Genomic DNA, 17,411 nt, shown 5'->3' on the forward strand with positions numbered 1-17,411 from the left:
TGTGTGTGTGTGTGGGAGGGGGGCGGTCCTGTGCATTGCTGTCGTGAATTTACGAGTTTGTGCGACTTGTCTCGGCGATAAGTGTCTCTGTCTGTCTGTGTCTTGCTTCTCCTCCTTCGCGTGGATTTTTATCCTTTTCGAGGATCCTTCTCATCCCACCCTCGCCTCGGGTACGCAGCAAGGGATGTGGGCCGCAGAACTGTAGGAGACTCACAGAGGCTCACAGGGATCGGTAACGCGCACAGTACAGCACGGCACACACATACACACACCTCTCCATTCATCTCTCTCAGCCTCCTCCGACACTCTTGTGTCTATTGGTTTCATTGGGCCTTCAGATTCGGCACTTGGCTTCTGACAACGCCAACACACAGCTGCACTACACGCGCACGGCGCTTGCGCTAAGGGAAGGACAGAGAGACCCCCTTGCTGAACTTAGCTCACCAGCGTTCGCAAACATAGACCGAGAAGATACACGTCAAATTTGCACATAAAGAGAGCCCTGCTGGTGCTCACACCCTTTCACAGAGCGTATATCGACCTTCCAAAACAGAGAGCGCCAAGACACTAAAAGCACAACTCCCCCCCCCCACCCCCCCACGCACACATCCGCTCAACCACCCACCCCACACTGTGTGTTGTGTTGTCTCCTTCACTACGCGCTTCTCCCTTCTCTCACGCAGTCTTGTCGTAACATAGGCTTACCGCCCCGCACTGCGTTGCGTCGCTGCAAGGCCCTCTCCCTCCATTCTACACGCTCACACGGCAGCCACCACCTCCTATCGAAATACGTGCACCGCAGGAAGGTTCACCCTTTCGACCGCGAGAACCACCATGCCCGCAGCGTCCCGCTCGCCTGCCTCGAAGGGCACAGCTGCAGCAGCAGCGGCAGCGGCGAAGGGAAGGAGAGCAGCGGCCGTGTCGCCACCGCCGCCATCACCCACACATGCCAGCCTCTCTGTTGACGAGCTACGAGCCACCCCAGACAGCCGTCTGCTCTCCTATCTCATGAGCGTCTATGACTCGGTGCGCGGGCTTTCGTTGGCGGCGCCGTCAACGGCCCCGTGCCCGGGCAGCACTCCTTTCTCGGCCACCTATGTCGAGGAACTGCTCACGCCTCGGCTGCTCTCGAGCCCGATCCCTGACGTTTCGCAACTCGTGAGCTGCCTCTTGTGCGATTCTGTACGCTTACATCACGAGCAGCTGCAGCTGCAGCAGCACCAGCACCGACAGCGGCGACACAGCGGCGACAGCACACTTACGTACACCAGCTCCGGGAGCGGCGGCAGCACCGACTGCACGCAGCCCGTCGACGCTCTCGAGACGGCGGGAGCGGGATCACTGCCCTTTCCGCGGGAGCGCTGCGCTGATGTGCTGCGTTGTATCTGCACTTGCTTTGCCAGGCTTTCGTCTTCCCTGTCGAACGCGTCCCCGTCATCAGCGGCGCATCAGCGCCCGTCACTGCAGCGCGTGGCCTATCTGATCGAGCGTGCTGCCGCAGCGCACATCTTTCGCCACCTCCTGCCTCACTGCAGCCTGGCGTCGGAGGAAACGCAGCAGGCGCTGCTGTGGGTATTCAAGGCTGTTCGTTGCGCCTCCTCTGCGGCGGCCGGCGAGCTGGGGAACGGCGCCCGCGGCGGCAGCAGCGGCACTCCGACGAGCACTGCCACCTGCGCTGAGATGGCGCAGGTGCTTCGCGATATTATTTGCTGCACGAGCGTTGTGACACCGGCGCAGCTGGTGCCTCTCCTGGAGGAGCTGGTCGCAGCATCACCCACGCTAAGGCTAATGTCTGTGTCTGCGTCATCGTCGTCTTCCCTCTCCACTTGTGCCCCAAGCGCGCGGCAGAGTCGGCACCTGCCAGCGCACTGCGGCAGCGGTGGCGCTCTCATCACGACTCGCCTGCTGCTGGAGCAGATGGATATGCTGCAGCCGGCCATCGCGACGTGGGCCATGGGGGAGTTCGAAGAGGGCCTTGCTGAGGTGCTTGCATCCAACGCGCTTCAGTCGGAGGACGAAGACCTGGAGGGCGAGGAAAGACGCCCCGGCAGCGACACGGACGGGGACGAGCCGCACCAGCAGCGGTGGCAGCAGCCACGGATGAGAACAGCAAAAACGCCGCAGGAGGCGCAGCTGACTCACAAGCGTCGAGGCCTGCAGATTATGGCACACGTGCTGGAGGTGCTCGTAGCGCTGATGGAGCTGCACGTCGACTTAGCAGAGCAGCTGCTTCCCGCTCTCGCGCCGCATCTGGAGCACACCTGCCCTGAGGTGCGCCTACTGCTGCTGCGCGGCCTCAGCGCTGCCTTCGCTGCGAATGAGGCGGCGGTGCGGTCCTACAGAACCGTTTTCATGGGCCCTTTACTGAATCGTTTTCTCGATGTCAAGCCCAACATTCGCATGGACGCTGTCCGCCTGTCCACAATGCTGCTCCAGCGCTTCGGCGACCACGCGAGGATCGGCGCCGGCCGTGATGACCGTCACGCGATCGGTTTACCTGCCGATTCATCTCGTGCGCAGTCGCTGCAGCAGGACCTCTGGAAGGCGTTCCAGCCGCACTGGGAGCGGCTGCTCACCGACCCGCATGTCCTTGTGCGCAGGCAGGCGGTCGCCTCAGTGACCGAGGCGGCGCTGGCGTCTCCGCTGCTGCTACAGCCAACACCCCATCGAAAAAGCATCGACAACAGGGATCTTCGCGGAGGACAGCAGGCAACACCCTCTCCCACGCGTAGCCCCTCCGACTTTCTCGCGCAGACGCTGGGCCTGCGCGCGCTTGATAAGAACCGCCGCGTCCGCTGCGCCGCGGTGGACGGGCTGACGCGGCTGTACAGCGAATACCGCCTCGTATGGATACCGAACGCGGCCCTGGATGCAGTGCGCATCGACGCCGGATCGTCATTGTCGTCAACAGCGCCAGCAGCGTTGACAGCCGAGACGGTGGTCGAGGGTCTGTTGCCGGCCCCGTTCTCCTGCCTGTCGCCCACGTCGGCCACGTGCGCCGCTGCGGCTACTCAGGCCACCCTGACGCGGTGGTTGTCGCCGACGTCTCCAGCCGCGCTTCCGCTCACCAAAACGCCTACCCTGCTCGATTTCGAAAGAAACCCCCTTGAGGAGAAGCAGCTGTGTCAGCAGCACCCGCCAGGCGGGGACGAGTTCGACGAGGGTGATGCGTTGCTCGGCTTTGGTGCGTCGGTCAGCTCGACAAAGGCTGTTGCTGGTGGTGGTGTGCTGACCACAGCGAGCATCCCCAGCACTGCATCGGCAGCGGCGGCGGCGGTGTCGGCCTACGTGGATGCCCTCGTGCACCTCTGCCAGCACGTCGACTCTGTCCACTTTGCGCAGCTCCTGCGCCTTTCGGAGAAGAAGCCGCAGCTGCGCCTTGCCATCCGGCGGCTGTTCGAGTTTCACGCCGCGGTGAAGGAGAGCAACGGTGACGTCAAGTCCGCCGAGGGCCAGCAGCGCATCCACTCAATCCATCGCCTCCTCACCTTCCTCCAGGAGACGACAGGGGCGAGCAAGGGAGAGTGGGACGCACTCTTTCGCGCCAAGGACGAGACGGTGCGGCGTGCGCTGCTGCGCGCATGCGACGCAACCCACACAGACTGGGTGGAGGTGCGCGAGGGGCTTCTGCGCTCGCTGCACGGTCGTGTCAGCGCCGACGAGTTCGCCTTTGTCAAGCAGACGCTGATGCCGCAGATGGTCTTTGCCGTGAAACCCGCTCACCTTGCAGGGCTGATGCAGCGGCTGCACCGCAGCATCTACACCAGCGCCCGCGACGAAGTTGTAGTGGATGGGGCCGTCGCCGCCGGCGCGTTGCGAGCGCTGCTGCTTCTCACCGCCGCATCGCCGTCGCTCGCTGTGTTGAGCACCGAAGGGCTAGTAGAGGCACTGCAAGCCGCCGCGAAACAATCCGTGGGACCTCCGCCGAACTGGTGCGGGCTGCTGTTGCAAGCGCTGCAGCGATGGGCCACCGCCATCGCCACTATGGCGCACAGAAACGCCACCGCGACCGCCGGCGCGACTTCCGCTGTGCACGACTCGCTGATCGCCACCCTTCGCGCGATGGCGCTCGCGTCACTACCCATGCAGCAGACCATCCCACCCTCTCTCGCCTCTACAGCGTTGGCACCGGACAACGACAGCTACCGTGGCGGGACGGCCCTCTCAGCTGCGAAGCAGCTGGCAAAGCAAGCGACGCGCACACTAGCGGCGCTGCTGAGTGTCCCTGACTATAATACCAGAGCAGCGGCTGCGCTACACTCCCTCGCGTCGGAGTTGACGAAGCGCCTCGCTAGCGGGCGAGCGCTCATAAACGACGTCAAGGCGGTTGCTTGGCTTGCGAGCGTCCAGGCCCTTGCGCGCTGCGGCAGTGGCAGCGGCAGCGACGACCGCACATCGCGTGCAGCGGGTGCAGCGCTGCTGCTGCTGCTCTCTAAAGCGGCGACCACCACCGAAACAGATGTAGGACCACTACCGGCGCTCCTGCTGTCCCTTTCCTCGCTGCTTGTCGCCGCTGTGGAGGACGTGTGCGGCAGGGCTGGACAGTCGACGCTCAAGGCTCTCGCGACCGCGTCTGCCGCGGCGGCAACAATGCCGACCTGCGGTGCCTTCTCCTCCTCGCCTGTGAGCGTCAACATGTCAGTCACTGCAGCCATCGTGGATGGGTCGGCCAAGGCCATGGTGGCCCTGGCGCTGAGCTGCCCCAAGTCCTCGGACGCTGGTGGCAGTAGCACCGGTGTCGCCAGCCGCGCCAACTCCGTGATATGCGCAGTAGATGCGCTCCTGAAAGGCTACAAAGCCTCCGTGGCGGTGGCGCCGGGGCGGCGTGGGCTAGCCAGCATCGGCAGCTGCCAGTGTCGAATCGCACTCGAGAAGCAGCTCGTGAAGCTGTTGCTGACGCCGACACCGGACATCGGCAGGGAGCTGGCTGTCTCTGTGGTTCTCTCTGTGGAAGAAAGCGCGCATGTGCGTCACGCGGTGCAGGCGAAGCTCGCAGGTCATCTTCTGCACCGCACTTGCGACATGCGGGTGGCTGCGTTGTTGCTGCTGACTGCGATCAGCGAGGACTCGAAGAGCTCCTATCACCGACTCCGTGGGCTGGTGGAGACTGTCGGGGATCACTTGCGGGCAAAACAGGTGAGTCAAGGCGCCTCGCTCTCATCGCCCTCGGCGCTTTACTGCTACTGGGAGTACACCATCCCATTTCTGGTTCTCTTCCTCGCGCACCACCCGTACTACGCGAGCGAGGAGGCGGAGAATCAGTTCGTTGGGTTCCAGCGCGTGTGGCACCTCCTCATCGGCGAGCTTCTGCGCCACGGCACGCAGTGCGCTGGATTTGTGGTGGAGCTGCTCAGCAAGATCAAGCAGTCAGACGACGCCCTGGCCCCGGAGAGTGATGCGTGCCGCGTCATGTGTGACCTTGCGAGTCGAGTGCTGCTGGAGTGCCTTGGTCAGCGGCAGAGCCGGGCCGAGGACCTTCGCCGCTACCCGGGTGCCGTGCTCTTGCCCTCCTTCTTTGTGCGCACGTCGCGCGCCAACCCGCAAAAGCTGCTGGAGACCGTCTTCCTCGACCACGGCGTGCGTGTAGCCGCCAATGCCCCGTTTCGTGTGCCCACTGTCAGCGGGGGCGGCGTGGGGGCGGGCAGTGGCAGCCGCGGCAGCAGCCGCCAGGCCACTCCGCGCGCCTCGTCGACCGCCCTCTCTGGCGGCGCGGACGGTGTCACAGACATCAATTACGTCTCCAGCTCCGCAGCACCATACGAAGTGACGACTGCTGTTGCTGCTGTGCCGCCGTCTCCGCTGAGGAAGCGCGCACGCTCCCCGTCAACTGAGGTGAGCGCTGCTGTCTCTCTTTCGCCGTCAGTGAGGCCGCAATGCGAGGATGAAGTGGCTGAGGGGGACGAGGGCAGCATGCCGCAGCGCGAGTGCACCGAACCAGCCGTGGGGGAGAGCGCTAGCAACTGTGACCCGCTGAGTGACTCAGCGATTGCCTCGCAGGAGTGGAATGCGAAGCGGGCGGCACTGCAACGTCTCACCATTGAGGAAGCGCTCGATGACCTCTTCCGTGGACTCACCAAGACGGCCATCGCGCAGCTGCGCTGGAGGGTCGTCCGCAGCCGCATCGAGGAAGCTCTCCGTGCGCTGGACTGCAGTCGGTTCCCGCAGCAACCGCAACCGCGCATCACCAATGACGGCACTGGCGCCGATCTGATGGTGAAGAAGGGCGCCTCGTTGCTGGAGTGCGACATGGAGAACCTGCTGCAGTACGCCAAAGATCAGCTGCGGGTGCGGTACGATCGTGCCCCGGCGTAGGCACCCCGCGGGCACCGTTTCCGTGCACGCTTGCTCGAGCGTGGAGACACGCTCTTCGTATAGACAGACAGACAGACAGACATATAGAGAGAGATGGAGGGCATGTGTGTGTGTGTGTGCGTTTGACGTGTGCATCTTTCACGCGTGCTTGAGAGCGCCGTGCGCCGCGTACCTCGCCCATCTCGTCTTCTTTGCCATTGCCTTTGGTTGATTTGTGATGATGTGTGTGGCCGGCCTGTGTGTGTGTGTGTGGGGGGGGGAGGGTCTGCTGGATGGCCTGTGCTCCTCAGCACGTGCCACGTAGCGTTCTCCCTCTCCATCACTCCGCCGTCTTTTTTTTCGCGCCTGTGCGCGGGTGCATGTGGTCTTGCACGTGACGGCGTCCTGTGCTCATTGTGCCTCGGTCTCTCTCGCGCATCCATCGTTGGCCGGAAAAGAAAAGTTACATGCACAGCCTTGCCGCCGCATCTCAGTAAAGAGAGGAAAGAAGCGAGGGGAGGGCTGGGAAAAGAGGTGTGCACAGCGACGCACTTGCAGATGTCGTCCGAGGAGAGAGGAGGGGCGGGGGGGGGAGGTTGGGCTGCTATTCGAGGCAAGCTCTCTCGCGACGCATTGCCATCCCTGTCTGCCTTGCTCCTTCTGTGCGGCCCTCCACCTCGCTTGCTCTCTCTTTTTTTTTGTGTGCTGGCACGGCACTCTACAACGTATGCAGATTCAACGCAACAACACCAACACGCGAACACACGCGTAGATTTCGGCTGCCGGCGCTGTGCGCTCAAACGTATCCGGTGCGTGTTTTCTTTTTTTTCGCTTCTCTCGACAGTGGCGCCCTTGCCGTGGTCTGAGGAGGAACGTGCTGGCGCTAAGGAGGAGCATGTCTGTGCTGGGGGTGGGGTGGGTGGGTGGGAGAAGCGGGGATGGTTGGACAGTCCCGCAGACATGCCATGTTATCGCCGGCATCCACAGCGCACAGACCTCCTGTGGCACTGCTGCAAATCTCGCCTCTTCGTCTTCTTTCCTGCCGTTTCTCTCTGACACCTGCACACACACACCACACACGCACATGCACCACGCACGTGTGTGCATCACACGGTGATGCAACGACGACACCGGCAACCCTCCCTCTTGCATTTTGCTTGACTGCCTTCCGTTGTGCAGCAGAGAACGAAAAGTCGCCTCCCACCCACCCGCCCACGCACATCCACACACCCACACACTTTGAAGCAGTCGTACCTTGGAACAAGAAAGGGGCACCGTTACACGTGCACATACACACATACATACATACATACACACACACACACACACACACACACACAGGGAGGGAGAGAGAGAGAGTTACCCCATTTCGGCACTGCAGGCACTGTGTGTGTGTGTGTGTGTGTGTGTGTAGCACCTAGCCCATCCGTTAGGCCCTTTTCTTCTCCCTCCTCCCTCCTCCCTCCTTTGGCTGTGATCGCTTGTCATTTCTGCCTGTTTTTGCTGCTGAGAAACACGCGTCTCGCTCTGCTCGCTCGCTTGACGTTTTACCTGTCTGCCTGCCTGTGTGCACGCGAGGGAGGCGCTGGCGATCTCTCTCTTGTGTGTTTCTGTTTTGTTGTCGTGTCCATCTTCAGGTTTGTTCTCTCTCGTGCATCCGCGGATGTTCGCTTCGCCACCACACCTCATCGTGATTCATCCTTGATTGTTTATATCCTCTGTATTGTTTTTTCCTCCCATCTCTCTCTCACTCGCCGTGTGCGCACTACCGTGAACAGACACCATGAGTGGATCGCCATTGAACTCGTCACTGCATCCGGCTCTAAAGGCTGGTGATGAGGCTGTTATCAATGAGGGAGTTAGCGTCGTTGTGCGCGTCCGCCCCCTCTCCACGAAGGAGCGCGCAGATGCGAGGGTGCATAACTGCATTAAATGCTTGCCAGACTGCGTCATTATTGACGGCAGCGCCCACGCACGGGCATCCATGCACGCGAGCCCGGCAGGGCCAGCCTCGCAGCCGACGCGCGCCACAACTCGCTCATATCAGTTCTCCGTCGATCAGGTTTTCAGCACGCACGCCTCGCAGATCGAGGTGTACGAGCAGTCGTGCAAGCGCATTGTAGAGGGTATCTTCCACGGCATCAACGGCTCCATCCTCGCCTACGGCGCCACCGGCTCTGGCAAGACGCACACCATGTTTGGCAGCACAATGAGCGCTGCGGGTATTGTGTATCAGGCTGTCCAGGACATTTTTGCTGAGAAGGAGCGACTGGAGGAAGAGGAGGGCAAGCGCGTGCGCATCAAGTGCAGCTTTCTCGAGGTCTACAACGAGGACGTGTTTGACCTGCTCGCCAGGCCGGTAGGAGAAGGCAGCGGCGGCGCGAAATCCTTGGCGAACAGCGGCGCTGGTGCCTCGGGCCGAGAAGCGAAGCGGGTCCCTCTTCAGGTGCGCGAGGCATCCGACACGACGGCTTCTGCGTCTGCCGGCTTTCATGCCGGTGAAGGCGGCAGCATCAACAACGGCGGGCTGCACATTCGCGGGCTTACGCATATCTTCCCCGAGACGTTCGAGGACTTCGCCCGGAGCATCGAGCACGGCCACACGCAACGGTTTGTGGCCGCCACCGGGGCTAATGCGCAGTCGAGCCGCTCGCACGCGATCATCACTGTCGAGGTAGAGGTGCGCCACAGTGATACCAGCGCCAACGTTGGCGACTTGGGCTTCGCGTCGGCGGTGGATGACGACGCCGACGCGGCAGAGGCGACGACGGAGTTCTCGCCAACGAAGAAAGCGGCGAAGCGGAAAAAGAGGTCGGTGACGTCGACGGTCACGATCGCGAAGATTCAGTTCGCGGATCTGGCGGGCTCTGAGCGCGCCGCCGCGACCAGCAATATGGGCCTGCGTCTTCGCGAGGGCGGGAACATTAACCGGTCGCTGCTAGCGCTCGGTGCGGTCGTGCAGAGCCTGGTGCAGCAGAAGGTGCGACGGCGGCAGACAGGCGGCAAGGGCGGAGGCAAGATATTTATTCCTTACCGTGGGTCCAAGCTGACACGGTTGCTGCGCGACAGCATTGGCGGCAACTGCCGCACGCAGATGCTTTTCTGCCTGAGCCCGAGCACGAAGCACGCAGAGGAGACGGTGAACACGATGAAGTTTGCGATGAACGCTAAGGAGATCCAGGTGGAGGCGCACCGCAACGAGTTCGCCGTCAACTCGAGCCAACTAGCCAAAACACAGGAGGCGCTCATCGAGGAGCTGCGAGAGGAGCTTGCTCGCGCGCAGTCTGCCCTCGCCGCGTACACGAGCGGGCTCAGCGGCAACGACTCGAACAATAGCAGCGGCGCCGAAGGTAACCAGTGCCAGCGTGCTGACGCGGTGCCGGCGACCGAGAGCGGCGCCGTGGGCAGCGAGAGTCCTTCGCTGACCCTGCACATTCGACAGGGGGCGTCGCTATCGATGTCGAACAGCCCTCTTGGTGCCCTCAGCACTGGCAATCGCAGCCACAGTAGCCCTGCGCCCACACCATCAGTGCCAGCGTTGCCCTCGTGGCCTGCCAAGAGCGCGCCGCGAGGCACCGTCACACCATCTGCGGCAGCCGGGGGTGCAGCAGCGTCGTCGCCGTCGGTGAACGTATCCCCGTCTTCCATATCGATCGGTGGCGCCGACGTGCTGCAGGGCGGGAGCGTGCCACGCCCGTCTCTCAGCAGCCGCACCGCTCGCCCGTCTGTCTTTTCTGAGACCACTCCGCTGTTCTCTGAGCTGGAGGCTAAGTTGAAGAACTTCTCTGCTCAAAAGGAAAGCCTCTACCACGAGGTGCGCGAGGCGCAGGAGCGCCAGCGTGATAGGGAGACGCAGCTGCGAGAGCAGCAGTGGCGGCTTGCCACGTTTCTTGTCAGCGACGCCTCCGGCAGCCGCGCACGCGGGGAGGTGGACGGCAACGGCACCACCGGCATTGGCGTCGCCGGCCTGCGCAAGATGATTGCCGCCATGGAGGCGGAGCAGGCTCAGCAAGCACACCAGCTGACCGCGCTGACGGAGCGGCTCGACGACGTGGATCGGCAGTTCGCCGCCACACGGCAGGAGCTGCTGCGCGAGCGTCAGGGCACCTCGCTTGAGCTGCTGCTAGACAACGCGCGTCTGCGCCAAGGGTGCACGGAGGCAGAGTGCCTGGCCGCGCACTACCACCAGGAATGCCGCTCGCTGCTCAACCGTCAGGCTGAATACGCCGAAGCGCTGAGCAAGTGTGTCGAGGCTATTCAGCGCCTTCGTCCGCACCTCGCCCAACTTACCCCGCCCACGTCCTCCATGAACGGCAGCAACAGTGGCAACGCCATCGTGGCCGCGGTCGAGACGGCGAATGTGGCTCTCTTGTACGCGCTGCTGCCCACCGCGTCCACCGCGCAGATGACGACCGTGTTCGAGTCCGCGTTGCACTCGACCGTGAAATCGCCGCTGCAGGCGCCGCCGCTGACATCGGTCTCTGCCGTCTCCTTTCCTGCGCAGCCGATGCCGTTTGCGCACCCGCCGCTGGCGCCGAGCCCGACGAACCGGGCCGGTCGCAGCAACAGCTGCAGTCCACTGCGCGGCTGCGGGTCTGCCGGCACTCGTGGCTCGAATCACCTCGCGGAACATTTCCGCGACCTGATGGCCACCGCCGAATCGATGCATCTCACCAGCAGTAGTGAGAGGGATACGAACGAGAGCACGGAGGGGGTTCGCACGCGTCACGGCCATCTCGTGCAGGCGACTGACCGCACTAGCAGTCCGGATCGGCGTCCTTCAACTCCGCAGGCGGGCAAGAGCTATGAGCCTCATGGCCGGGCCCCCGCAACCGGCAACAAAAACGCCCCCAAAGCCTTCGGGCGCACGTTTAGTCTCACAGGCCTGACGCGAAACACAGCGACCGCGCCGATTGGAGGCCGCAAGAGGCGCCTATGCCCGGTAGCAGACAAGACGTCGTCGAGTGGACCGGTCGGCGGACACGCGCCTCGGACCATCAACGGAGCAGGTGCAAAAAAGACCTCTGGTGGTGGCGCACTACACGCGCAAGCGCTCCAGCGGTCCGTCTCCGCCCCGCTCCCGTTTACTCGCTCAGCATCACGTACACAAGGCCCCGCCGCTGGACCAGCTTGCAAACCTAAGGCAGCTAGTGGCTCAGGCCCCGCCGCTGCATCATCGACGCGACGCCGCGCAGGTGCACAGAAGGCTACCCGGCGTCGGGCCAGCAGGAAGACGCCCGTCGGCAGTCCCAGTGCCGGGCACACCGCCACAGCTTCTTCCTTCGCCTTTGTGCGCAGCAACCATGCGTCTGCGCTGCGGGCGCTTGCATTCGCTATGGACAGTGCAGACTCTAGCCTTAGAGGACGGTCGAACCGTCGTGGAGAGGTGAATTCGTCACCGCCGCCGGCTGCGCGGGCGTCTTCGGAGGTGACAGCGAACAGCGGCAGCAGTCGCGGCATGCCGAACACCAACGATGCCGCCAAGGGGAGGCAAAGCAACAGCAGTACAGGCAACAAGCTCGCCGCCACAAACACGATACCATCTTGCCCCGACTTAGACTGCGGCCCATCACGCGCGCAGGCCCAGCAGGAGAGGAAGCGCGTTAGCGGTAGCGCGGCGCTGCACCTGCTCGGTTTGGCACCTTCATCGTCGAAGCTCGAGTGCACCAATAAGAAGACAGGCAAGCTTGCCCGATCCCAGGCTACATTCGCTCCTGTTAGTCCCCCTTGCGTGGCCGGAGCTTCAGGAGTCCCGCTGCAGCGCCGGTCAGATCATGCTACTGCCACCGCGGCAACCCTTACCTCCGCGGAAAGCTCGTCTCGCATCTCGTCCTCCAGCAGCGATAGCAGCAGCTTCAACGTGAGCTGCGAGTCTGCACCGTCACGCTACAATGGCGCGCCAGAGGGTCGAACTGCCACACCTGAGACGGGCGCGCACAACGCGAAAAAGGCTGCCAATGGTGCACGAAAGAGTCATGACAGAACCCCACAGCTGACGGTGGCGCGCCTGCTGGAGTGCGCGGCGGCGGCAGCGGCGCCTGCGTTACCGCAGTACAACGTCACCTTGTCTCCGAACACACACGGTAGCGATTGCGTAAACAAGGAGAACGGCCAACAGCCACTTCAGTTGCGCACGCGCACTTCCTTCACGGATGACCTCATGGTGAGTATCAGCACATGCTTCTCCGATGGGCTGTCGCCGAACAGTCGGGGACAAGTGTCTTCGAGCCACTGCTAGCAGCGCGCGATGGTGGCACAGGACGTGAGTGAGTATCGGGGTGATGCACGGTTGTCTGCTGCACGCGCTGGTCGTGCAACTGGTGCGTTTTTTCCCCTTTTCTCTCTTTTTTCAACTGCGCTCCTCGCGTCGTTGTTCCGGAGCGCACAACGCTCTTCACGCGTGGTCCTTCAACATCGTCGCAAGTATCACCCCTCTCCTCTCCTCTCTCTCTCTCTCTCCCTCTCCACCTCCACCTTGCCCACTTTCGAGTTCGCCTCTTCTTTTGTTGTTGTCGTTGCGTGTGCTTTCCGCCTAGAGATCCGCTACACGTTTTCCTTTGTTTTTTTTTTCTTTTTCGTCGTCTGTGGAGAGAGGAGGTCGTGCGTGCACGCGTTTTGGTTCATGTTCGGTTTTGTTTTTTTTTGTTTTCTGTTTCGCTTCTACTAGACCGATGCGCGCTCCCTCCCCTCCCTCCCTCCCTCCATGGTTGTGCTCGCTTCGCCCTCTTCCCCTTCCCCCTTGTTCAGTTTATGGAAATGGGGAAGGAGGCGGCGCGGATAGAAATAGGTGGTGATGAGAGGAGGGGAAAAAGGGGGGAGGTGTGCGTGCATGTGTACAGTCTCTGATCATGTGGGCAGCAGGCCTGCGTCCTCGTTCTCTCTCTCTTCCTGTGGTTGCGATGACTCCCTCTCTTGTAGGTCGTTTGGATGTCGTGCACACATGTGGGTGTCTTGTTCCATTTTTTTTTCGCGGGTTCAACGCCCCCTCGTCCCACCAACACCACCGCTACTGCAGCACATGGGAAACGCCTCCACACATACACATACACACTCGAACATTGTTCCTCTTTTTTTTTGTTTGAATCGGATGACTCCTCGCCTGTCTCTCTCTCTCTCTTTCTCTCTCTCCCTGCGTACCGGTGCATCATACATGGCACAGCCACACTTTTATACTTCCCTGCTGCGGTTTCTTCTGGTATGGGTTACGTATGGTGTGTGCCCATCCGTCGGTGTCGGCGTTGTCTTTGTGTTTTCGCCTTGCCATGACCCTTGTTGACGCGCACACGCGGTGGACGGAGGCGAAGAGCCCTTCCCCCTCCCTCCCCCTCCTCAAAAACGAAAAAAAATATATGTAAATACGGTCATCCTGTATACCGCAACAACAAGAAGAAGGGGACACAGAAACGTACTGTATTGCCCGGGTAAGCGGCACGACACCTTTAGTGTTGCCTCTCTCGCGAAGAAGCTGAATGATCGAACGAGGAGGGGCAGGTGTGGGTGTGGGCGAAGAGACGATAGACGGAATGAAAAGGCTCACGGAGTGGTGCAAATGCGGTCTCGGGGGGAGCAAGAGGGACGGCGTGAGTAAGGGCACGGCTATGATCGCGATGACTACCGCGATGGAGTGTGTACTATAGAGAGCGCAAAAAAGGGGGTAAGATGAGGTGTGGGAGGGGAGGGATGAGGATGAAACAATGAACCAAACCTTTTTTCTGCTTTCTTTCTCTGTGTGTGTGTCTTTTTCAGGAAGATGTGCACCCTGCCAACCTCCTTTCCTCCCTCCATTCCCCTCCCCCCTCTCCCCCTATCGCCACCCCCGCGTTGTTTTTCTCTTTCCTCTTGTCCTTCTCTGGCTCTGGCCCAGTTGGGACTCTTGCATCTCGTGTTAACTTCCTCCTTCTACATCCTGTCAACGGACAGAGCACATTACCGGGTGCGTCTACGTGGGTGTGGGTGATGTGGTGCACATAGGTGTTTTCCTTCCTTCTTTTTCGCGGGTCGTGTGTCTGTGTGTATGTCTGTGTGTGTCTGTGCTTTTAATCGTTTCTTTCTGTAAGTCTTGTACGCATCCCACGAACGATGCAGGGCACATAAAAAGCGCTGGTCAACATCTCCCGCACCAGAGCGTCACCACCGGCCGCGTCGCTGCTGCATGGAAAACCGAGAGGGGCAGGGGCCCTTGTGCCTTTTCTGATGCCGAACATTGCCGATGGTGGTCCCACGCCCTCACACCGCCCCGCTCTTCGACGCTGGCCAGCAATCTGTGCCAGTTTCTCGATTGAATCGCCTCGCAACGACTGCACGACCATCTGAGAGACCCGCTCCAACCACAGCAGTCTGTCTTCCGTCCCCACCGCTCCACCGCAGACCCCGTGGACTTGCTCCTCCACAAAGCAGTGCGGCGCAGGCCAGGTATAAAGACGAGAGCAGTGTCTATGGACTCTACGCTCGGACGTTCGACGCGCTAGATCATGGCGCTGAAGAGGCTCAACGTCGACCCACACCGTACTCGCAGGATCATGGGTTTCGCGGACGATCGCCCCGCCTGTGCTCGCTTCCACACGGAGAAATCAACGAGGACCAGCTTTACACGCGGAGTCGCTCAAGGGTCTGTCGCAGGACCCTCTTCCCTTCATCATCGTAGTAGACTTGCTGAGAGTGGAGCTCAGCAAGACACCCGGACTGCACCGTGCCTACTTTGCTGAGGATATCGAAGTCCTCACGCCCTCCTCAGACAAGTTTGCCATACAGGCTACAGCGCAATCCGCCCTCTGAATGGGGTAGCACTGGACACTGGAGCACGCCATGCAGCTAAGTGCCTCCCCCCCCCCCCCAAAAAAAAAAAACAACAACAACAGGTGCGCACTCTTGGGGTACGACACTGCAACCAGCTGAAAGTATCCGTTGCACGCACGCGGCCAAGGGAAGATCGCCACACCCACGCTCTCTCCGCGTAGACATTCAGCCAAGATGTGGAACTGGCCTACGGGCTGCAGAGGTTGTCAAAGTAGTCCGGGCTCGGCTTGCAAGGCGGAGGCAGTGCGCTCGCGCGGATGGGGCCCGCCGAAGGATCCTCTTCGCTCTTCCTACAAGGCGGTGCGTAAATCAAAACTGGTTTCGGGTGTGCCACTGCGTGGTGAGACGGTGCTGGTCGGAAACTGTTGAAAGGCCTCTGAGCACCTTCACACCAAAGCAGTTTCAGTCCGCGTGACTCCTCTCACCGTACGCAGACAACAGAGACCGACTCGAAGGGGCCGATCTCCTGCCCCTCGACCCCGGATTACTGCTGCGCTGCGCACGCCTGCATCCCTCCGCAGCCACGCCAGGAGGCAACCTTGCGCACTTGGCGCGGGAGGTGCACACGCCGGATGGCGGTGTCGTCAAAACGCTTCCGCAGCTCTTACGCCGGTGTGCAGGCATTGACACGCCTCGGAGCTGCGCATGCACACACGTCCTTCATGTACATCCGTCGTGTGTACGCCAGCATATCACTCCCTGGCGGGCTGCGGGGGCACATTCCAGAGGACCAAAAACCATCAGCACGCAAGCAGCAACTCTCTCGTTTTTCGAAGCGTCCTTATTGATCACATACTGCGGCGCCCCGGGAGGGGGACAGGCGCTGACGCGACTGGCCTGTCGCGCGCGCCTCCGATTTCAGCCTGCCTTTGCTCACCGTGAATTGGAACACAAGGGCAGGGTGTACAGGCTTTCGAAATAGGCAGCGGCCGAGGTGGCGACACCAACTGCATGGATCATGGACCCAGTTACCGGTCCCTGACGCCGAGCCGACATCCCCCCAAACCATGCCGCGCGACGACAAGAGCTACTTGGCAGCAACTGTTCCGCACCGAACAGGAGCACTGAGCTTACGAGGCGGCAGGAGACCGTTCTCACCTAGCTGCGCACGAGCACTTGTCCGCACTTTGGTTTCCTGCAGCGGCGGGTGACGGGCAGTGGCGGCATGGAGTGCAGGTGGAGTACTGCCCACTACTACGCTGGCGCTGCGGTGCACCCCTTCCCCCTACCCCGCCCCTTCCCGAGCCACCAGTCTCGCCTGTGCTGTCCTACGAGGGCGTCCGACCCGGCGTGGTGTCCTGTATGCCACGCGCGATTTGCGGATCGCTTGACGCTCTAAGACACCTCGCTTCACGCTGCATGGGCTTCCGGCGTCGGGTGTCTGTGGCTGTCCACTCTGTGCGCAGGCACATGTTTGTGCACGAGCCCCGACCGCTTGACACACCCGCTCTTGTCCAGGGCCTGCGGATGCAGGAGAGGGCAGAATGCCTCACGCCGCCGCGGACACGCAGCAGTGCTCCACCTGTATCACCTCTCGCGGCACGTGCGGGCAGGTCATCCCAACGCCCCCCCCCTCCCCTCCCCATAGCAGCGACGGAAGAAGACAGCGAGTGACCCGCGCGGCAACGACGTCCTGAAACAGGCCTCACGATTCAGTAGTGCGAGCACTAGGTGTGTGCCACACACTGGCAGGCAGGCCTAGCATGGCGCATCCCATCGAAACGAAGCCAGCAGAGGTGAGGAGCGCACAGGTGATCGACGGAGAAGGCGCAACGGCATCCCGTCTCAATGAACCCGAAGGTGCACGCGTGCGAGACATGCGGCATTTCCTCCATCCGATCGGGTGGGCTGATGAAGCACCAACGCTGGAAGTGTGGCGAGAGCGCCGTGCATGGCACTGTCGAATCCTCCAGACCCGAACGCCATGAGCCCCCAGACCATGCTATGGGATGCCGCGGCGTGATGCGACTGGGAGGGGGGCGAGGCATGGCACACAGGCGGGGCGCAGGGGCTCGGGGAGCCCTGGCCTGCGGCTGCCCAACTTTTTGCCTGAGCTCGCCCGGCATGCCCCTGGACCCCGCCCCCCCCCCCCCCCCCCCCGCCGTCCCGCACGGAAGGCGCTACCGCTTGCTGCCCTCCAGCGGTGGACCCTGGACGCGGCCCGCGTGGGACAAGGCGTGCGGTGCCCCCGAGTTTTCATCTGGCGTCGATCGCGCCCCACGCATGCAAGGACAAGACGAGGAAGGACAGTAGGAGACCGTTGGATGCGTGGCCCCAATTCGACAGCAGGGAGGCTTTGTCCTGGGCGGCCGGGATTTCAGTCG

General features: G+C 61.9%; 2 protein-coding genes across 2 annotated transcripts; both read left to right on the forward strand.

Annotated features, from left to right (window-relative positions):
• Positions 1-1,008: 1,008 nt before the first annotated feature.
• LMJF_11_0860 (conserved hypothetical protein) lies at positions 1,009-6,312 on the forward strand (the record flags this gene model as incomplete). Its single annotated transcript, XM_001681503.1, has 1 exon — positions 1,009-6,312. One exon carries the CDS (start codon positions 1,009-1,011, stop codon positions 6,310-6,312), a length of 5,304 nt encoding a protein of 1,767 aa, XP_001681555.1.
• Positions 6,313-8,275: 1,963 nt separating this feature from the next.
• On the forward strand, positions 8,276-12,529 carry LMJF_11_0870 (putative kinesin; the record flags this gene model as incomplete). Its single annotated transcript, XM_001681504.1, has 1 exon — positions 8,276-12,529. One exon carries the CDS (start codon positions 8,276-8,278, stop codon positions 12,527-12,529), a length of 4,254 nt encoding a protein of 1,417 aa, XP_001681556.1.
• Positions 12,530-17,411: the final 4,882 nt, after the last annotated feature.

This window comes from Leishmania major, chromosome 11, assembly GCF_000002725.2.
Source record: "Leishmania major strain Friedlin complete genome, chromosome 11".
Taxonomy (NCBI): domain Eukaryota; phylum Euglenozoa; class Kinetoplastea; order Trypanosomatida; family Trypanosomatidae; genus Leishmania; species Leishmania major.